General features: G+C 41.0%; 1 protein-coding gene across 1 annotated transcript in view; it reads left to right on the top strand.

The window, feature by feature from the left end:
• Nucleotides 1-9,026: 9,026 nt before the first annotated feature.
• Iqcm (IQ motif containing M) overlaps nt 9,027-18,271 on the top strand; it is a 398,452-nt gene continuing 389,207 nt past the window's right edge. Inside the window, exons 1-2 of the mRNA XM_042054197.1 lie at nt 9,027-9,042; nt 9,740-9,822. Coding sequence (XP_041910131.1) covers nt 9,027-9,042; nt 9,740-9,822 — 99 coding nt within the window. The remainder of the gene's footprint in view (nt 9,043-9,739; nt 9,823-18,271) is intronic.

The following is an 18,271-nucleotide window of genomic DNA, read 5'->3' as shown; positions in this document are numbered from 1 at the left end:
TTTTCTACTAAATGTCACAGAGTTTGTTTATAAATTCTTTATAGAAAAAAACCTAGGCATTACAGTAGCTAGAAACAGGTGCAGTTACTATCATATTTGAGTATATTTAACAGTGAACAGGATACTTAATGGGGACTTAATGAGTATATATGGAAACAAGTCCCACTGTGCCTAAGGGTTTTTACGCATTTTGGTTTGTTTTTACATTTTGGGACTACATCTTACAAATGTAATCCAGGTTGGTCTCAAACTCTTTTGCCTCAGCTTCCTGGATGCTGGGATTACTGGCATGTGCCAACACGCATAGCTTGAGAGTGCCTTTTCTGAGTTCCATGAAATCAGTCACATAGACAGGCAGGAATTTAGTCAGGACTATACGTGCAAAACCATCATCCACGTGACCATAATTTTTTGATTATCTTCTTAGCAAGTCTTTGCAAAGCCTACCTGGAAAATCAAGTCTTTGATTGGGAATGGGTGAAACCTGAATGCAGCAAGTCGTGGATCTGAAAAAATACACATTTACAAGGCCCTGGTGCTGTTTGGATGCATAAAAGGCTTGTTCTGTGTTGCATTCGAGAGATGTACAGGAAATATTCCCTGTCATATTTTCCATGACTAGATTTTCTTCCTGTGGCTCAGCTTGGCCCTTTACTGGAGTAGCTCACAGCAGTGTGAGAAACACCACACTGCTAGCATTCAGTCCAGTCTTATGAAGAATGAGACTTTTTAAAGATTAATGTATGAAATTATTTTATGTGACTCCAATCATTTGGAATCAGAGGTGTGCATTTATTTTTATTTTTTGAAATAACATTTGCATTCATATATCAGGTAAGTATATTGTGGCCATTTCAATCTCTAAAATTTCGTTTATTATAAAATATTGTTATTGCTTATAAAAATTGGCTACTTATTTTGGGGTTTTTAGTAACAGAAAATCTCAAAGATGACATTTTTACTGTCTGTGAACATATTAATTCATTAATTTTAGTTAACATATCTATAACTAAGGAGATGATTAAAAATAAATTAGAAGGTTATTTGTCTTTTTGTTCTTGAAAAACAAGAAATGATTAGTGAAATTAAATATTAGTCATCTTTAGGTTAAATAATAATTTATCCTATTTAGGATGAATACATAATTAACAGAAAAATTTTAGTACAATGACAGCAATACAGTAATAACAATTACTTAATGGGAAAACTTATGTATTAGGTCTAAACATGTAGTTAAATGTTCTCAGACAAGATCTAAATCAACTCCCTTAACAGCTATCGGACACATTATCCCTCTTTACCAAGAAGAAAACCAGGGCTTGGAAAAATAAAATAGGTTCATGAGCAAACTAAATCAAAACATAGCAGGACAGCAGCTTCTTCAGTTACTCTGTATGTAGTGGGTCTGTGTTTATAAATGTGATGACGTACAGATGTCTTGGTGTAGAAGGACCAGCAGTGGCAACTTAGTCATTTCATTTATTATATGACCTTAGATATACAAGAACTTCATGCTTACATCCTTACCCTTCTGTATCAGAGAAGCAGGAAGCTCAAACATTGATGGGTAGACCCTTACTATCAGAGTTAAACATTGATGGACGGACCCTTACTATCAGGGTTGTTTAATGTTCAAATCTTTAGCCTCACCTGTTGAACATAGACCTACTCTTGGAGCTGATAAGAATGAAGAAATAACTAGCACAGCCTTTCCCATTGTATTGAGATCTGAATTCTCTTATGCTGCCATGAAAACTATCCCTTCAAAGCTAAATTCATTTAGAGCAGAAATCACACTAGCTGACTCGGCACCTTTGGTGATGAGGGCAAGCTTGAAGACAGCACGTATGTGCCAAGGACCTCAGCAGAGCTGCCTCAGGATCCATGGGAATTGGCTGAATCATGGCCTTTGTTGTCTGCTCTGCTGCTTTAGCATCAAATATTGGCTTTGTTCCACTGCTGACTTCCAAGGCTGAACCACAGGTCTAACCTGCAGTGGCAGGACTTCAGGGTCCAAATCTGCTTGCTAATCCCAAGAAGGCCTGTAGGATGCCCAGAATGCATGTGGGCTTCTCTACAGTTGAAAGGAGAAATGTGGCACTGTTGAGCATGGAAAGATCAGGTACACTGAGGTCGACAAATAGCACAGCTAGGAAGAAAATTATATCTTGAGAATTTAACTCCTCAATTAAAGCTGTTTTTTAGTTACAAGGGGGAAACCAGCGCATTAGGTGACAAGGAAGGTGCATGCAGAATGACAGGCCTAGAATGAGTGTCAACAAACGTATTCTAGGAGCGTGAGCAGTCTCAGAGGAGTCTATGATACTCATGGCAGGTGTGTGGCATCAAGGGAGCAGCAGACATGCAGCAAAGAGCAGCAACTGGTACAGGAGTCCAGAGCCATTGCAGGCCCTCGGCAGACCCCTCTGTGGCTTTATTAGTCCCCCAGGGCTCCGCAGCTCAGAGATTTGTCTGTGAGTGAGCACTGAATCATCTCTAAAGGTTGGCTGAAATGAACACATTATAGTTTATACAAGGTCACATTTTCAGAAAAAAAAAACAAGACTTATTGTTTCTTATGTAAATGGTAGATGACATTTTTTATTATGAAAAATTGTAAAGATATACTGCCTTCTCATTGGTCACAGTTTCTCTGTTCTCTGATACAGATGTGGACCCTTACAATTTGAATTATGAGTAAGTTGCTGGGAGCTTTTTTATTTAAATCTCTTAGGGATATATTTTCATTTCCTATGTCTGGAAGTAAAATAGTTCACAGGGTAAATATATTTTAATTTTATAAAAATTTCCATACCTCTTGTGTTTATCCCATTATCCATAACTTTGGGGACTATGGAAATTCAACTACATCAGAAGAAAATAACTGGAGCTGGAAAGGATTGTCATAGAATGAGAAAAAGGAAAAACTTCAGAGCCACACTGGGAACATCAGCTCAGTTCTATTCCTTCAGGAAGAGAGTGCTCGGCTAGAGATCCCTCAAAGTAGAATTTTATCTTAGTTGCAATTTCATGAAACTGACAGCTTTATATTCTGAAGTCTGTGTGAGGACAACGCTCTTAGGGCTCAGGATTGGGACATCAGAGATTGTTTGGTCTGCACCAGCAATACACAATTCTTCAGGAACACGTACATGAATCTCAACAAGTATCTTTTATTAAAAAGAGAAAACTGCCATTAACAATGTCCCTTAGATTACACAGACACCCTTGAATGCATGAGGACTGGGAATATGGTTATGATTTATCTGCAGCATAGAGAGAAAGGAGCAGGTGGAATTCTTAAGAATTGCTAGGGACAACTTTTGTGCTGTTTATCCCAACAGAACAGCTTTTGTTTCTTCCTTTCCTAACTCAGTACTTTGAAGGGAGACTACTGTCTGGTTGTTATTTTCCTGTATTTCTAAGGTCTCGCTCTGCTCCAGTCCTCAGAACTTGATTATACCAGCTCCTGGAGGCCAATGACTTCACATAGTAAATAGCAACATGGTGTTGTGAGCATCCATGCAGGGACAGTTTTGTTTTTGCCCTAACTCTAAACTGCATTGTTATTAATGTAAAATGTGCGTGCTGTGAAATGCAGGAATCTTAGGTGTTCATGAGATTTATGATTGTTATAAAAGCCTGTTAAAACTATTCTGAGTGAGGTAACCCAGACCCAAAAAGATGAATTTCGTATGTACTCACTCATAAGTGGATTCTAGACATAAATAAAGGTCAGTGAGCCTATAATTCTTGATCCTAGGGAAGCTAAATAAGAAGGTGAACCCAAAGAAAAACAGAGTTATCCTCCTGGATATTGGAATTAGACTAGATTGCCAGGCAAAAATTGGGATCTTGGGGGTGGGGGTGGGGTGGCGGTAAGGGGTAATGGGGAGATGTGGAGAGAAAAGTGAGGAGGGGAGGATGGGGAGACCCTGGGGGAATGGGATGGTTGGGATGGAGGAAGGGTGGATAGGGGAGCAGGGAAGAAGATATCTTAATTAAGGGAGCCATTTTAGGGTTAACAAGAGACTTCACTCTAGAGGGGTTACCAGGTATCCAAGGAGATGTCCCCAGCTAGTTCCTTGGGTAGCTGAGGAGAGGAAGCCTGAAATGGCCCTTTCCTATAGCTATACTGATGAATATCTTGCATACCACCATAGAAGCTTCATCTGGCTATGGATGGAGATAGAGACAGAGACCCACATTGAAGCGCAGGACTGAGCTCCCAAGGCCCAAATGAGGATCTGAAGGAGGGAGAACATGAGCAAGGAAGTCAGGACCGCGCAGACTGCGCCCACCCACTGAGATGGTCTAATGGGAGCTCACCAAGGCCAGCTCGACTGGGACTGAAAAAGCATGGGATCAAACCAGACTCTCTGAACGTGGCGGACATGAGGGCTGACTGAGAAGCCAAGGACAATGGCACTGGGTTTTGAGCCTACCGCATGTACTGGCTTTGGGGGAGCCTAGTCTGTTTAGATACGCACCTTCCTGGACCTGGATGGAAGGGGGAGGACCTTGGACTTCCCGCAAGGCAGGGAACGAACCCTGACTATTCCTTGGACTGGAGAGGGAGGGGGAGAGGAGAGGAGGGAGGGGAGAGAAATGGGAGGTGGGAAAGAAGCAGAAATTTTTAATAATAATAAAAATAAATAAATAAATAAAAAGCCTGTTAAAGCCATGCTCACACGAGGGTACAGAATAGTGCCACCATCTCAGATGTTTCTCTTATGCCCCCCTTTAGTGACTTCTCACCCACTATGCCCCACCAGAAGATTCATTGTTGTTTTGTTCATATCATAGATGATTCTATTTATCCTAGAACTTCGTATAAGGGAAAATGTGCAGTAAGTTCTATTTGTATGTTACTCGAACTTGGCATGCTGTTTTTAAGACCCACCCCCATGCTGAGCATGTGGATAATTTGGTTCCTTTTATTTTTTTGATGGTTAACAGTTTTATCACATGAGTATAAGCCAGTTTATTTCTCCATTCTCTTACTTATACATATGTGAGTCTTTTCCAATTTGACTTATGAGCAAGAAGATGTAAGCAATCTTATTCAAATATCTTATGAACATGTTTTCGTTTTCTATAATGCATATTTGGAAGTAAAATTGCTTAATCACAGAATAAATGCATTTAAATTTTACAAACATTTCCACACCTTTTCCAAGCCGCTTATTGCATTTTGTATTTGTATTTCCACCAGTAACACAGGAGTTTCAGTTTTTCTAGCTCAGGTGGTGTGAAGGACAGAATATGTTCTCTAAAATTGCTTAAAATCTGATGTAAACAGAGAGAGGAACCTCTCTGAAGACATACGAAGGAGAAGTGTATGGCGAGCCCACACAGTGGAAAGCTAATCTGTAGAGGTACAACTTAAAATTTTATGAAGTCCAGGTTAAGAGGAGGAAGCTGGGCAATACTTCTGAATACCAGAATCAGGTAATTCTGAAGGTCATACTTAAGAATGGACTCTTGAACTAGGATATGTGAGGATGATGTGCATTCCAGAGAGTTTGTTTTTAGCTTTGCTTAATGATGTGGGAGAGTCTTCTGTTTGAGTTGATTTCATTGGCTAATAAAGAAACTGCCTGGCCCATTTGATAAACCGCCCCTTAGGTGGGTGGAGTAGACAGAACAGGAAGAAGGAAGTGAGGTAGATGGCTCAGTCAGCTGCTACGCCTCTCCTAAGTTAGACAGACTGCCATGCCTCTCCTCAGAGAGAAGCCAGACACGATGAAGCTCCAGCCCAAGATGGACATATGTTAGAAACTTCTTGGTAAGGCACCACTTCGTGGTGCTACACAAATTATTAGATATGGGTTAATCAAGATGGGAATAAGAGGCTGAAAATAATGGGCCAGGCAGTGTTTAAAAGAATACAATCTGTGTGTTGTTATTTTGGGTAAAGCTAGCTGGGCAGCCAGGAGCCGGGCAGCGGGAAGCCGGCCCGCAGCTCCACACTACAGAATGGCGCCCACGTGGATAACCGAATCCGCAGAAAGCTTGAGAAAGCTTGGGAAAGAATAGAGTAAAGCTCTATTTTTCAGGTCTGGCAAGCAAGCACTCTCATCTAAGAAAGGCTTCCTTACTCAGCTTCAGCTGCAAAACATTGCAGCTCTTTTAAGAGGTTCGGCTACGAAACACTTAAATGCTGTTGATGAAAATCAACTGCATGCTTTACGGTTTTCAGCCGTAGCAGGAAAAAAGCTGTGTCATTTTAAAATGCCATCTTTCTGGGCCGTTCTGCCAGGGCAAACTCTGACTCTTTCAAGCAGCCGGTCCTGACTATGGAGCTTTTGAGTGTTGTTTAACACTGTTGCAGCTTGCTTGCTGGCAGGGACCTTGAACCGCCAAAGAGTTGTGGTACCTCTGCCACGAGGCTGGAAAGCTAGGGAATGGGCTGGATCTAGCTGTCAAAGTCACAGCTTTAATCCTACTGATATTGTTTGGTAAAGTAAAGACTCATGTAGTCAGAAAGAGAGATATACAGTAAAAGAAAAATTCAAAGTCAAAGAAAATGTCTAAGTGGTTTACACTGTGTTAAAAATATATGCAGGCTAAAGGTTAAAGTTCTTAAAAGTAAAAAAAGAAAAAAAAGGAAGTAGTTTGTTGTGGTGGTACACACCTTTAATCCCAACACTTGGGAAGCTGAGGTAGATTGACCTCTGTGACTTCAAGGTGTGGCAGCACACACCTTTAATCCCAATGCCTGGGAGGCAGAGACAGACAGATCTCTGTGATTTCTAGGTGTGGTGGCATACGCCTTTAATCCCAGCACTTGGGTTGCAAAGGCAAGTGGATCTCTGAGAGTTCAAGGACAGCCTGGTCTGCAGAGTTATTCTAGGACAAAGATATACAGAGAACTTGTCAAAAAATAAAAAAATAGAAGTAAAAATAAACGAAATAGAGGTTAAAATAAAGCCGTACAAAGATGGAAAATATACGGAGAATCTTGATACTGTATACTATTATAATCTCTTTGAATTGTTTGAATGCTGAGGAAGAAGCAATAGCTGCTAAAAGATATTTGTTTACAAATGCTGCTGAACTAATCCAAGATAGATATTTTGAAAATACCTTGACTTCAGAATTTGGATCTCAGGATATGATGCTTTGGAAAGGAGTTTCTTTTGTTTTTACAGAAAATGAGACCGTGTGGATTGCTTCTATCCCAATATGGTATGATAGACCATGCCCTCCTGAAAGGTTGCTGTGAACACCTTCAGAAAATTACTTCACCCAATTACTCTGATGACTGAGATGAACCTGGCACACAGGTTACACCATGAAAGACCTAATTAACAGCGTCCCCATTCAGCAGGAAGCAGTTTGGAGAGAAATAACTGCGCCCATTTTCCCAAATATTGTTTATAAATGTTCTTTTACATTTAAAAGGGGATATGATATAGATATGAATAATTTGTATTGGTATAGATTTTAAGGTCAATTTTGTTATATGTATATTATTTCTGCTCTTGATTAAGGTATTGTGATTGTGTAATTCATTTAAAAATGTAATGTATAATTAGGAAATATAGGTTGTTAATGAATAATCATTGATAATAGTAAAACTTGTAGTCATGTTAGTTAGATTTTCTAGATATATAGAGATATATTTCAGTTAGATAGGCATACTTCATATCTTTCAAAGACTGCAAAATATGGCATTTAATGTTTTAATAACTTAGGACTTTTCATGACAATGAGACATGTCTGCTCCTGGCAGCACCAATCTACGTCAAAAGGAAGATGGGCATCAAAGAGGATCCTTATTGAGTTTGATAGCCATTTGGGCAAGAAACTGCTCTTGCCTGGACTATTGCATAAACTGGACATAGAGAACCCTCAGAGAGAGGATTGCTGAACTTGCCTAAAAGTGAGATGATCTTTCGGGATTCCTGATTCATGAAAGAGTCTGCAAGACATTCTGCAGGACACAGCAGAAAGTGATTGAATTGTCTTTGAAATTTCTTGCTTTATGGAAATGTCTGCTGGAAACTATGGGCCTGAAGGCTGAAAATGGATGCCCCAACGGTACAGAGGAACTTTGGGTGACTGTCCAGGCAGCGAGATGTCTCTGTCATTTCTAGAGTTTTGTAAGTTGCTTACTTCTTATTTACTTAGGTAATATTATATCCTTCTGGAGTCTTTGATGGAGTTGAAGAATGGATAGATAGTTAAAGTTTTCCTTTGTTATGATAAAAGATAAAATGGATATAAGTATTGTAACTAATTCTTACTTGATAACTATTTTGTTATATGTAATTTTACTATGTTAAAGTTAAAGCCTTTCTTTTATTGTTTAAACAGAAAAAGGGGAAATGATGTGGGAGAGTCTTCTGTTTGAGTTGATTTCATTGGCTAATAAAGAAACTGCCTGGCCCATTTGATAAACCGCCCCTTAGGTGGGTGGAATAGACAGAACAGGAAGAAGGAAGTGAGGTAGATGGCTCAGTCAGCTGCTACGCCTCTCCTAAGTTAGACAGACTGCCATGCCTCTCCTCAGAGAGATGCCAGACGCAATGAAGCTCCAGCCCAAGATGGACGTACGCTAGAATCTACCTGGTAAGACACCACTTTGTGGTGTTACACAGATTATTCGATATGGTTTAGTCAAGATGTAAGAGGCTGAAAATAATGGGCCAGGCAGTGTTTAAAAGAATACAATTTGTGTGTTGTTATTTCGGATTTTAAGCTAGCCGGTGGCCGAGAGCAGGGCGGTGGGAAACTGCCCGCAGCTCCTCACTACAGCTTAAAGGAAATTATGAAATGTAGGAAAGTAGAAATGAAGTCGCGCAGTGGTGGCACACACCTTAATCCCAGCACTTAGAAGGCGGATGCAGGTGGATCTTTGTGAATTCGAGGCCAGCCTGCTCTACAGAGTGAGTTTCAGGACTGTTAGGACTCTTCTACAGAGAAACCCTGTCTTGCAAAACAAACCAAAACAAAAAACAAACAAAAAAGAAAATAGAAATGAGATAAACACTATCCTTATAAAACTACAGACCCTAGGTATGAATATTTATCCATGTTAGTCCTACAGTTTTATTGAGGCATTTTACTTTGTAATTGTTACCTTATCAGCAAGGTATAATTTAAATACACTCTGAGAATTATATAATCATATGCATTAGTCAATTAGTCAACAGAGTAAGAGTCAACACTTTTTATGCCCCAAATGCATTTTAATCATTTTTGCAAGATGATACTCAGGGATTTACTATATGAAATATGCCCCCAGCAAAGCTGAACAGGCATGGGCAGCCCGCTTATATTGGGTTTCATGGTCTGAGTTGATGAGGACGACTGACCAGGTCTCTACCTCAAGGAACAGGTTCCACTGAGATCCGAATGCAAATCACTGGATTCAGAGTCCAGAGCGTTAACCATTACACCACGGGAGCTGGTCACTTATTTCATTATCCCAACCATTATAAATTGTTTTTTTTAATAGCAGATATATAAAAGAATCATTATATTCATTTCTTTTGAATCTAATTGTAAAAACCACTTAGATCATCCTTCTATAGAGTCCCAAAAACTCACAACTGCCATCAACATTTGATCATTTACTTTCACCACCTTAATTAAGGAAATATAAGTAATTACTGTAACCATCACCTCAGAGGCTGTGCAAATTCCAAGCCTGTCTGAGATCTTGTCTCAGAAATAAAACAAATAAAATGAAGACTTTTATTTTTAAAAAGTGGTTTTGTTTCTATTTTAGGTCCTGTATTAGCAACCACCCAGCAAGACTTTTTGCAAGAAGCAAAATCTCTTATTGCCCAACATTACAAACGAATAAATGAGGTAGTACTTTTCATTATTCAGCGTGTTGTATTAAAAAATGAATAAGTATTTAATACTGTACTGTTTATCACAAATGGTTATAGGCTCTGAGGAACGGAATAACTCCTTCTTCAGCAGCTTTTATAACAATTTATTCAGGTGACATGGAAAAACAAGAATTTTACTTTTGAAAATTATTCATTATGTATGTATTTAGTCTGTACAACTGATACAATTTTTTTTCTTTATTTTTTTTATATTTAAAAATTTCCATCTCCTTCCCTCCTCCTCCCCCCTCCCTCCCCTCCTACTCCCCCTTCCCTCCCCTCCTTCTCCCCCTTCCCTCCCCTCCCCTCCACCCATACCTCCCCTCCCTCCCTCTCAAGGCCAAGGAGCCATCAGGGTTCCCCACTCTATGCTAAGACCAAGGTCCTCCCAACTCCCCCCAGGACCAGGAAGGTGATCGACCAAGCTGAGAAGGCTCCCACAGAGCCCATCCATGAAGAACAATCAGAGCCCAGAGCCATTGTCCTTTGCTTCTCAGTCAGCCCCCGCTGTTGGCCACATTCAGAGAGACGGGTTTGGTCACATGATCCATCAGTCCCATTCCAACTGGAGTTGGTGATCTCCCATTAGTTCTGTCCCACCGTCTCCATGAGTGAACGCACCCCTCTCGTTCCTGACTTTCTCCCTCATGTTCTCGCTCCTTCTGCTCCTCATCAGGACCTTGGGAGCTCAGTCCAGTGCTCCAATGTGGGGCTCAGTCACCTTCCCCATCTGTCGCCAGCTGGAGGTTCCCTCACGGTCCTGACTTTCTTTCTCATATTCTCTCTCCTTCTGCTCCTCATCAGGACCTTGGGAGCTCAGTCCGGTGCTCCAATGTGGGGCTCTGTCATTTTCTTCATCTATCGTCAGGTGGAGGTTCTATGGTGATATGCAAGAAATTCATCAGTATGGCTATAGGAACTGGCCTTTTCAGGCTCCCTCTCCTCAGCTGCCCAAGGAACTAAGTGGGGGCATCTCCCTGGAAACCTGGGAACCCCTCTAGGGTCAAGTCTCTTGACAACCCTCAGGTAGCTCCTTAAATTAAGATATATGCTTCCCTGCTCCCATATCCACCCTTCCTATATCCCAAGCACCCCATTCCTCCGAGCTCCCCCCCGTTCTCCCCTTCACACTTTTCTCTCCCCATCTTCCCTTGGCCCAGTCTCGCCCAACCCTCAAGTTCCCAATTTTGCCTGGCGATCGTGTCTACTTCCAATATCCAGGAGGATTACTATATCTTTTTTTGGGAGTTCACCTTCTTATTATCTTCTCAAGGATCCCAAATTTATAGGCTCGATGTCCTTTAATTATGGCTAGAAACCGAATATGAGTGAGTACATCCCATGTTCATCTTTATGGGTCTGGGTTACCTCACTCAGAATAGTGTTTTCTATTTCCATCCATTTGCCTGCAAAATTCAAGATGTCATTGTTTTTTACCGCTGAGTAGTATTCTAGCATGTATATATTCCACAGTTTCTTCATCCATTCTTCCACTGAAGGGCATCTAGGTTGTTTCCAGGATCTGGCTATTACAAATAATGCTGCTATGAACATAGATGAGCATATGCTTTTGTTGTATGATTGGGCATCTCTTGGGTAGATTCCCAATAGTGGAATTGCTGGGTCCTGGGGTAGGTTGATACCGAATTTCCTGAGAAACCGCCACACTGCTTTCCAATGTGGTTGCACAAGTTTGCATTCCCACCAGCAATGAATGAGTGTACCCCTTACCCCACAACCTCTCCAGCAAAGGTTATTATTGGTGTTTTGGATTTTAGCCAATCTGACAGGTGTAAGATGATATCTCAAAGTTGTTTTGATTTGCATTTCCCTGATAGCTAGGGAGGTTGAGCATGACCTTAAGTGTCTTTTGGCCATTCGAACTTCTTCTGTTGAGAATTCTCTGTTCAGTTCAGCGCCCCATTTTTTAATTGGGTTAATTGGCATTTTACCGTCTAGTCTCTTGAGTTCCTTATATATTTTAGAGATCAGACCTTTGTCAGTTGCAGGGTTGGTGAAGATCTTTTCCCAGTCAGTAGGCTGCCTTTGCGTCTTAGTGACAATGTCCTTTGCTTTACAGAAGCTGCTCAACTTCAGGAGGTTCCATTTATTCAATGTTGCCCTTAAAGTCTGTGCAGCTGGGGTTATGCGCAGGAAACGGTTCCCTGTGCCCATTTGTTGTAGAGTACTTCCCACTTTCTCCTCTATCAAGCTCAATGTGTTCAGATTAATATTGAGGTCTTTAATCCATTTGGACTTGAGTTTTGTGCATGGTGATAATATGGAACTACTTTCATTCTTCTACAGGTTGACATCCAGTTATGCCAGCACCATTTGTTGAAGATGCCCTCTTTCTTCCATTGTGTACTTTTGGCTCCTTTATCAAAAATCAGGTGTTCGTAGGTTTGTGGTTTAAGATCCGGGTCTTCTATTCGATTCCATTGGTCAACTTCTCTGTTTTTATGCCAATACCAAGCTGTTTTCAATACTGTAGCTTTGTAATAGAGTTTGAAGTCAGGGATGGTAATGCCTCCAGAAGTACCTTTATTGTATAAGATTTTTTTGGCTATCCTGGGTTTCTTGTTTTTCCATATAAAGTTGATTATTGTCCTCTCAATCTCTGAAGAATTTTAATGGGACCTTGATTGGGATTGCATTGAATCTATAGATTGCTTTTGGTAGAATTGCCATTTTTACTATGTTGATCCTCCCAATCCACGAGCAGGGGAGATCCTTCCATTTTCTGGTATCCTCTTCAATTTCTTTCTTCAAAGACTTAAAGTTCTTGTCAAATAATTCCTTCACTTCCTTGGTTAGAGATACTCCCAGATATCTTATGCTATTTGTGGCTATTGTGAAAGGTGATACTTCTCTGATTTCCCTCTCTGCTTCCTTATCCTTTGTGTATAGGAGGGCGACTGATTTTTTGGAGTTGATGTTGTAACCTGCCACGTTACTGAAGGAGTTTATCAGCTGTAGGAGTTCTTTGGTGGAGTTTTTGGGGTCGCTTATGTATACTATCATATCATCTGCAAATAATGAAAGTTTAACTTCTTCCTTTCCAAATTGAATCCCCTTGATTCCCTTATGTTGTCTTATTGCTATTGCTAGAACTTCAAGCACTATATTGAAGAGATAAGGAGAGAGTGGACATCCTTGACGTGTTCCTGAATTTAGTGGGATAGCCTTGAGTTTCTCTCCATTTAATTTGATGTTAGCTGTCGGCTTGCTGTAAATAGCTTTTATTATATTTAGGAATGGCCCTTGTATCCCTAATCTCTCCAAAACTTTTATCATAAAAGGGTGCTGAATTTTGTCAAATGCTTTTTCAGCATCTAATGAGATGACCATATGGTTTTTTTCCTTCAGTTTATTTATATGATGGATTACATTGATAGATTTTCGTATGTTGAACCAGCCCTGCATCTCTGGGATGAAGCCTACTTGATCGTAATGGATAATTTTTCTAATGTGTTCTTGGATTCGGTTTGCCAGTATTTTATTGAGAATTTTTGTGTCAATGTTCATGAGTGTGATTGGCCTGTAATTCTCTTTCTTGGTTGAGTCTTTGTGTGGTTTAGGTATCAGGGTAACTGTAGCTTCATAGAAGGAATTTGGCAGTGACTCTTGTGTTTCTATATTATGAAATACCTTAAGGAGTATAGGTATTAGGTCTTCTTGGAAGTTCTGGTAGAATTCTGCATTGAACCCATCTGGTCCTGGGCTCTTTTTGGTAGGGAGGTTTCTGATAACAGTTTCTAATTCTTCGCGACTAACAGGACGATTTAGAGCATTTACCTGGTCCTGGTTTAACTTTGGTATATGGTATTTATCTAAAAAACTGTCCATTTCTTTTACATTTTCCAATTTTGTGGCATACAGGCTTTTGTAGTAAGATCTAATGATTCTCTGAATTTCCTCTGTGTCTGTGGTTATGTCCCCCTTTTCATTTCTGATCCTATTAATTTCCGTGTTCTCCCTCTGCCGTTTGATTAGTTTGGCTAAGGGTTTGTCAATCTTGTTGATTTTCTCCAAGAACCAGCTTCTTGTTTCATTGATTCTTTGGATTGTTTTCTGTGTTTCTATTTTGTTGATTTCTGCCCTCAGTTTGATTATTTCCAGTCTTCTACTTCTCCTAGGTGAGTCTGCTTCTTTTTTTTCCAGAGCTTTCAGGTGTGCTGTTAAGTCACCAATGAGTGCTTTCTCCGTTTTCTTTAAGTGGGCACTTAGTGCTATGAACTTTCCTCTTAGCACTGCTTTCATTGTGTCCCATAGGTTTGAGTATGTTGTGTCTTTGTTTTCATTAAATTCAAGAAAGACTTTAATTTCTTTCTTTATTTCTTCCTTGACCCAGGTGTGGGTCAGTAGTTGACTGTTCAGTTTCCATGAGTTTGTGGGCTTTCTGGGGGTAGCATTGTTGTTGAATTCTAATTTTAATCCATGGTGATCCGATAAGACACAGGTGGTTACTAATATTTTTTTGTAACTGTGGAAGTTTGCTTTGTTACCAAGTATATGGTCAATTTTCGAAAAGGTTCCATGAGCTTCAGAGAAGAAGGTATATTCTTTCCTATTTGGGTGGAATGTTCTATAGATGTCTTTTAAGTCCATTTGGTTCATTACCTCCATTAAGTCTTTCAATTCTCTGTTAGGTTTCTGTCTGATTGACCTGTCCATTGGTGAGAGAGGAGTGTTGAAGTCTCCAACTATTAGTGTGTGTGGTTTGATGGCTGCCTTGAGTTCTAGAAGTGTTTCTTTTACATAAGTGGGAGCTTTTATATTAGGGGCATAGATATTCAGGATTGAGACTTCATTCTGATGGATTTTTCCTGTTATGAGTATAAAGTGTCCCTTTCCATCTCTTCTGATTGATTTTAGTTTGAAGTCAACTTTGTTGGAAATTAGTATGGCCACACCCGCTTGTTTCTTAGGGCCATTTGCTTGATAAACCTTTTCCCAACCCTTTACTCTGAGTAGGTGTCTGTCTTTGTGGTTGAGGTGTGTTTCTTGTAAACAGCAAAATGTTGGATTCTGTTTTCGTATCCAGTCTCTTAGCCTGTGCCTTTTTATAGGTGAATTGAGTCCATTGATATTAAGTGATATTAATGACCAGTGGTTGTTAACTTCAGTCATTTTTAGTAGTAGAGTTTGTGTGTTTCCCTTCTTCTAGTTGTGCTGGTGAAGGGTCGCTAGATGCCTGAGTTATTGTCGGCGTTGTTGGACTCCTTGGTTTGTGATTTTCCTTCTATTACTTTCTGCAAGGCTGGATTTGTGGCTGCGTATTGTTTAAATCTGTTTTTGTCCTGGAATATCTTGTTTTCTCCATCAATGGTGAATGCAAGCTTTGCTGGGTATAGTAGTCTAGGCTTGCATCCATGTTCCCTTAGTGTCTGTAGCACATCTATCCAAGCTCTTCTGGCTTTCATGGTTTCCATTGAGAAATCAGGTGTAATTCTGATAGGTTTCCCTTTATATGTTATTTGACCTTTTTCCTTTGCAGCTCTTAATATCTGTTCTTTATTCTGTATGTTTTGTGTTTTGATTATTATATGGCGTGGGGATGCTTTCTTTTGATCCAGTCTATTTGGTGTTCTGTAGGCTTCTTGTACCTTCATAGGAACATCCTTCTTTAGGTTGGGGAAGTTTTCTTCTATAATTTTGTTGAATATGTTTTCTGGGCCTTTGAGTTGTAATTCTTCTCCTTCTTCTACCCCAATTATTCTTAGGTTTGGTCTTTTCATGGTGTCCCAGATTTCCTGAATGTTTTGTGTTAAGAATTTGTTAGATTTGTTTAGTTCTTTAATCTGAGAGTTTATTTCCTCTATAGTATCTTCAGAGTCTGAGATTCTTTCTTCCATCTCTTGTATTCGGTTGGAAATACTTGTCTCTGAAGTTTCTGTTCGTTTACTCAGAGTTTCCATTTCCAGTCGTCCCTCAGATTGTGTTTTCTTCAATACCTCCATTTCATTTATCAGGTCTTGTACTATTTCCCTTACCTGTTTGATTGCTTTTTCTTGTTTTTCTTGTTTTTCTTGGGTATCTTTGAGAGATTTATTTATTTCATCTACCTTTTTGTTTGTCATCTCCATTTCTTTATGGCAGTTTTTTACCTCCTGTTTAAGGTCCTCTATTATTTTCATAAAGTACTGTTTAATGTCGGTTTCTTCTATATCTTCTGGGGTAGGGTGTTCAATTCTTGTTGTTTCGGGATGTCTGGCTTGTGGTGATGTCATGTTGCCTTTCATGTTGTTGGAGGAGCTCCTGCATTGGCGCCTGCCCATCTCTTCCTTCAAAAGGAGCATGGAGGTGTTTGGTGTCCTAGACCAATCTCTGCTGTGACTGAAACTGGTTGGATCTCCCCAGTGCCAGAGGAGGACCTATTCTTTGCGTCACAATCTGAAGAAGCCCATACTCCCTTGCAGGAATCCTCAGACCTGCCTGGAGGCCAGGGTCTGACTCCTCTGGGTGGATGGCCTTAGAACAGGAGCAGGACACCTGAGAACACTAGGGAATGCTTGGGAGACACACAGGGAAGGGAGAAACCGACACAAGCCTGCAGAGGGAAGTGGGGGTAGGGGGTCTGTGCTCTCTTCCAGGGCAGGTTGCCCCCGGGTCCGCATTCACTCACCAGTTCAGATTGAATGTCAGGGCACAGGATCAGGGATTCCAGGCAGGCCAGGGTCGCAGCCCAGACAAAAGGGCCAAGGTGGGGGCAGGGCGGGATGGAATACCACACAGCGAACCTGGTAGCACAATCTGAAGGAGCCCGCACCCCTCCACAGGAATCCTCAGACCTGCCTGGAGGCCAGAGTCTGACCCCTGTGGGTGGATAGCCTTAGAACTGGAGCAGGACACCCCAAAGAATGATGGATCCTCCGGCAGACTGTCAGGTCCCCTTGCAGGCCAAGCAGCTCTCAGACAAAGGCCTACCTTGCCCCAGGCAGTCAAATGGAGGAGGGGACCTCCCACCGGCCTGGGTGCACTCAATTCCAGGTCCCCAGAGCCCAAACAGGCTGAGCTGTGGGATTTTGTGGCCCCAAAGACGGGAGGATGAGGCAGGGGGAGGGGGGGGGGGATTCTGGGTGCAAGCTGGGAAGGGACAGGGAGAGAGAGGCGGTATCTGGGGAGAATAACCCCTGCAGGAAGAGCAGGAAGTGTGCTGGTGGCAGGGGGAGTTGTGGAGAGTCGGTGGTCCCTCTCCGGGCAGCTGCCGCGGTTCAGGCACTCACTCCTCACTCACCCCGAAGAATGATGGATCCTCCTGCAGACTGTCAGGTCCCCTTGCAGGCCAGGCAGCTCTCAGACAAAGGCCTATCTTGCTCCGGGCAGTCAAATGAAGGAGGGGACCTCCCACCGGCCTGGGTGTACTCAATTCCAGGTCCTCAGAGCCCAAACAGGCTGAGCCCAAAGAATGATGGATCCTCCGGCAGACTGTCAGGTCCCCTTGCAGGCCAAGCAGCTCTCAGACCCATCTGATACAATTTTTAATCGTATTAACACTTATTTGTATTTACTATATTAAGTAAATATCCATTTAACATTGTTTAGACAAAACTAAAATTAAAAATTCACGATGAACCTCTTCTGTGGCCTCAGCATGCCATGAATGTGCCTGTCTCCTCCTAGATCACTTTGCGTTTGAGCTCTCCTCCAGCCTACAGGCCTTGCAGGGAGACTGTCTCTTCTGAATGTTGCATCCCCAGCAACAACTGTTGGGCCTTGCTTAACAAATATGCAGAGTGGCAGACAGTTGTGAGGTTTCAGGAAGGGTGAAAGGGGAAAGGGTGACACAGACAGACAGGGTCACAGTTTTGAGGGAAAGCTTTGCCGAGCCGGTGGGAAGACAAGGTAGCTATGTGACATGTACATCTTTAGGCATGTAGGGGAAGGAAGGGATCTTAAGGATGGATTACTGTGCGTCTGCTCTTTGCAAACAGAGTTTTAAGCAGAATTTTAATGATGCTTCTTTTATTGAAAATAGGAATGTGTTTTTAGCTACTGTTTCTTTTGATGAACCTTTTTGCTGAAAATAACCATGGGTAGTTTTAGCTATATAATAAATATTGTTGACAAATAATGCTAATTTTCTCCAAAAGTTTAAATTATTTTAATTATATTTCCTTTATAATAATAGACAAGGCATATATGATGAATGGGTTCAGGGTCAGACATGTACCTTGAAAATCTGACTTGCTTTGAGAATTATATGTAATTTTGACAACCATTGTATTACTATTATTTTATCTGGCAAAAACAATACTTATCCCAAAAATCTTATTGGCATTTTGAGTTGGTAACAGTTAGAACCAACAGCAATTTGAATTTTTATAACCAGCTATATTTGTCTTTAGAGCAGATATTGTATGGTCAATCACATTTCGGAGATTGGGAGATGTATTAGTTTTCCACTGCATATGTTGGTC

Source organism: Arvicola amphibius, chromosome 15, assembly GCF_903992535.2.
Source record: "Arvicola amphibius chromosome 15, mArvAmp1.2, whole genome shotgun sequence".
Lineage (NCBI taxonomy): Eukaryota > Metazoa > Chordata > Mammalia > Rodentia > Cricetidae > Arvicola > Arvicola amphibius.
Note: the sequence above shows the minus strand (reverse complement) of the source record. Positions and strands in the feature narration are given on the sequence as shown.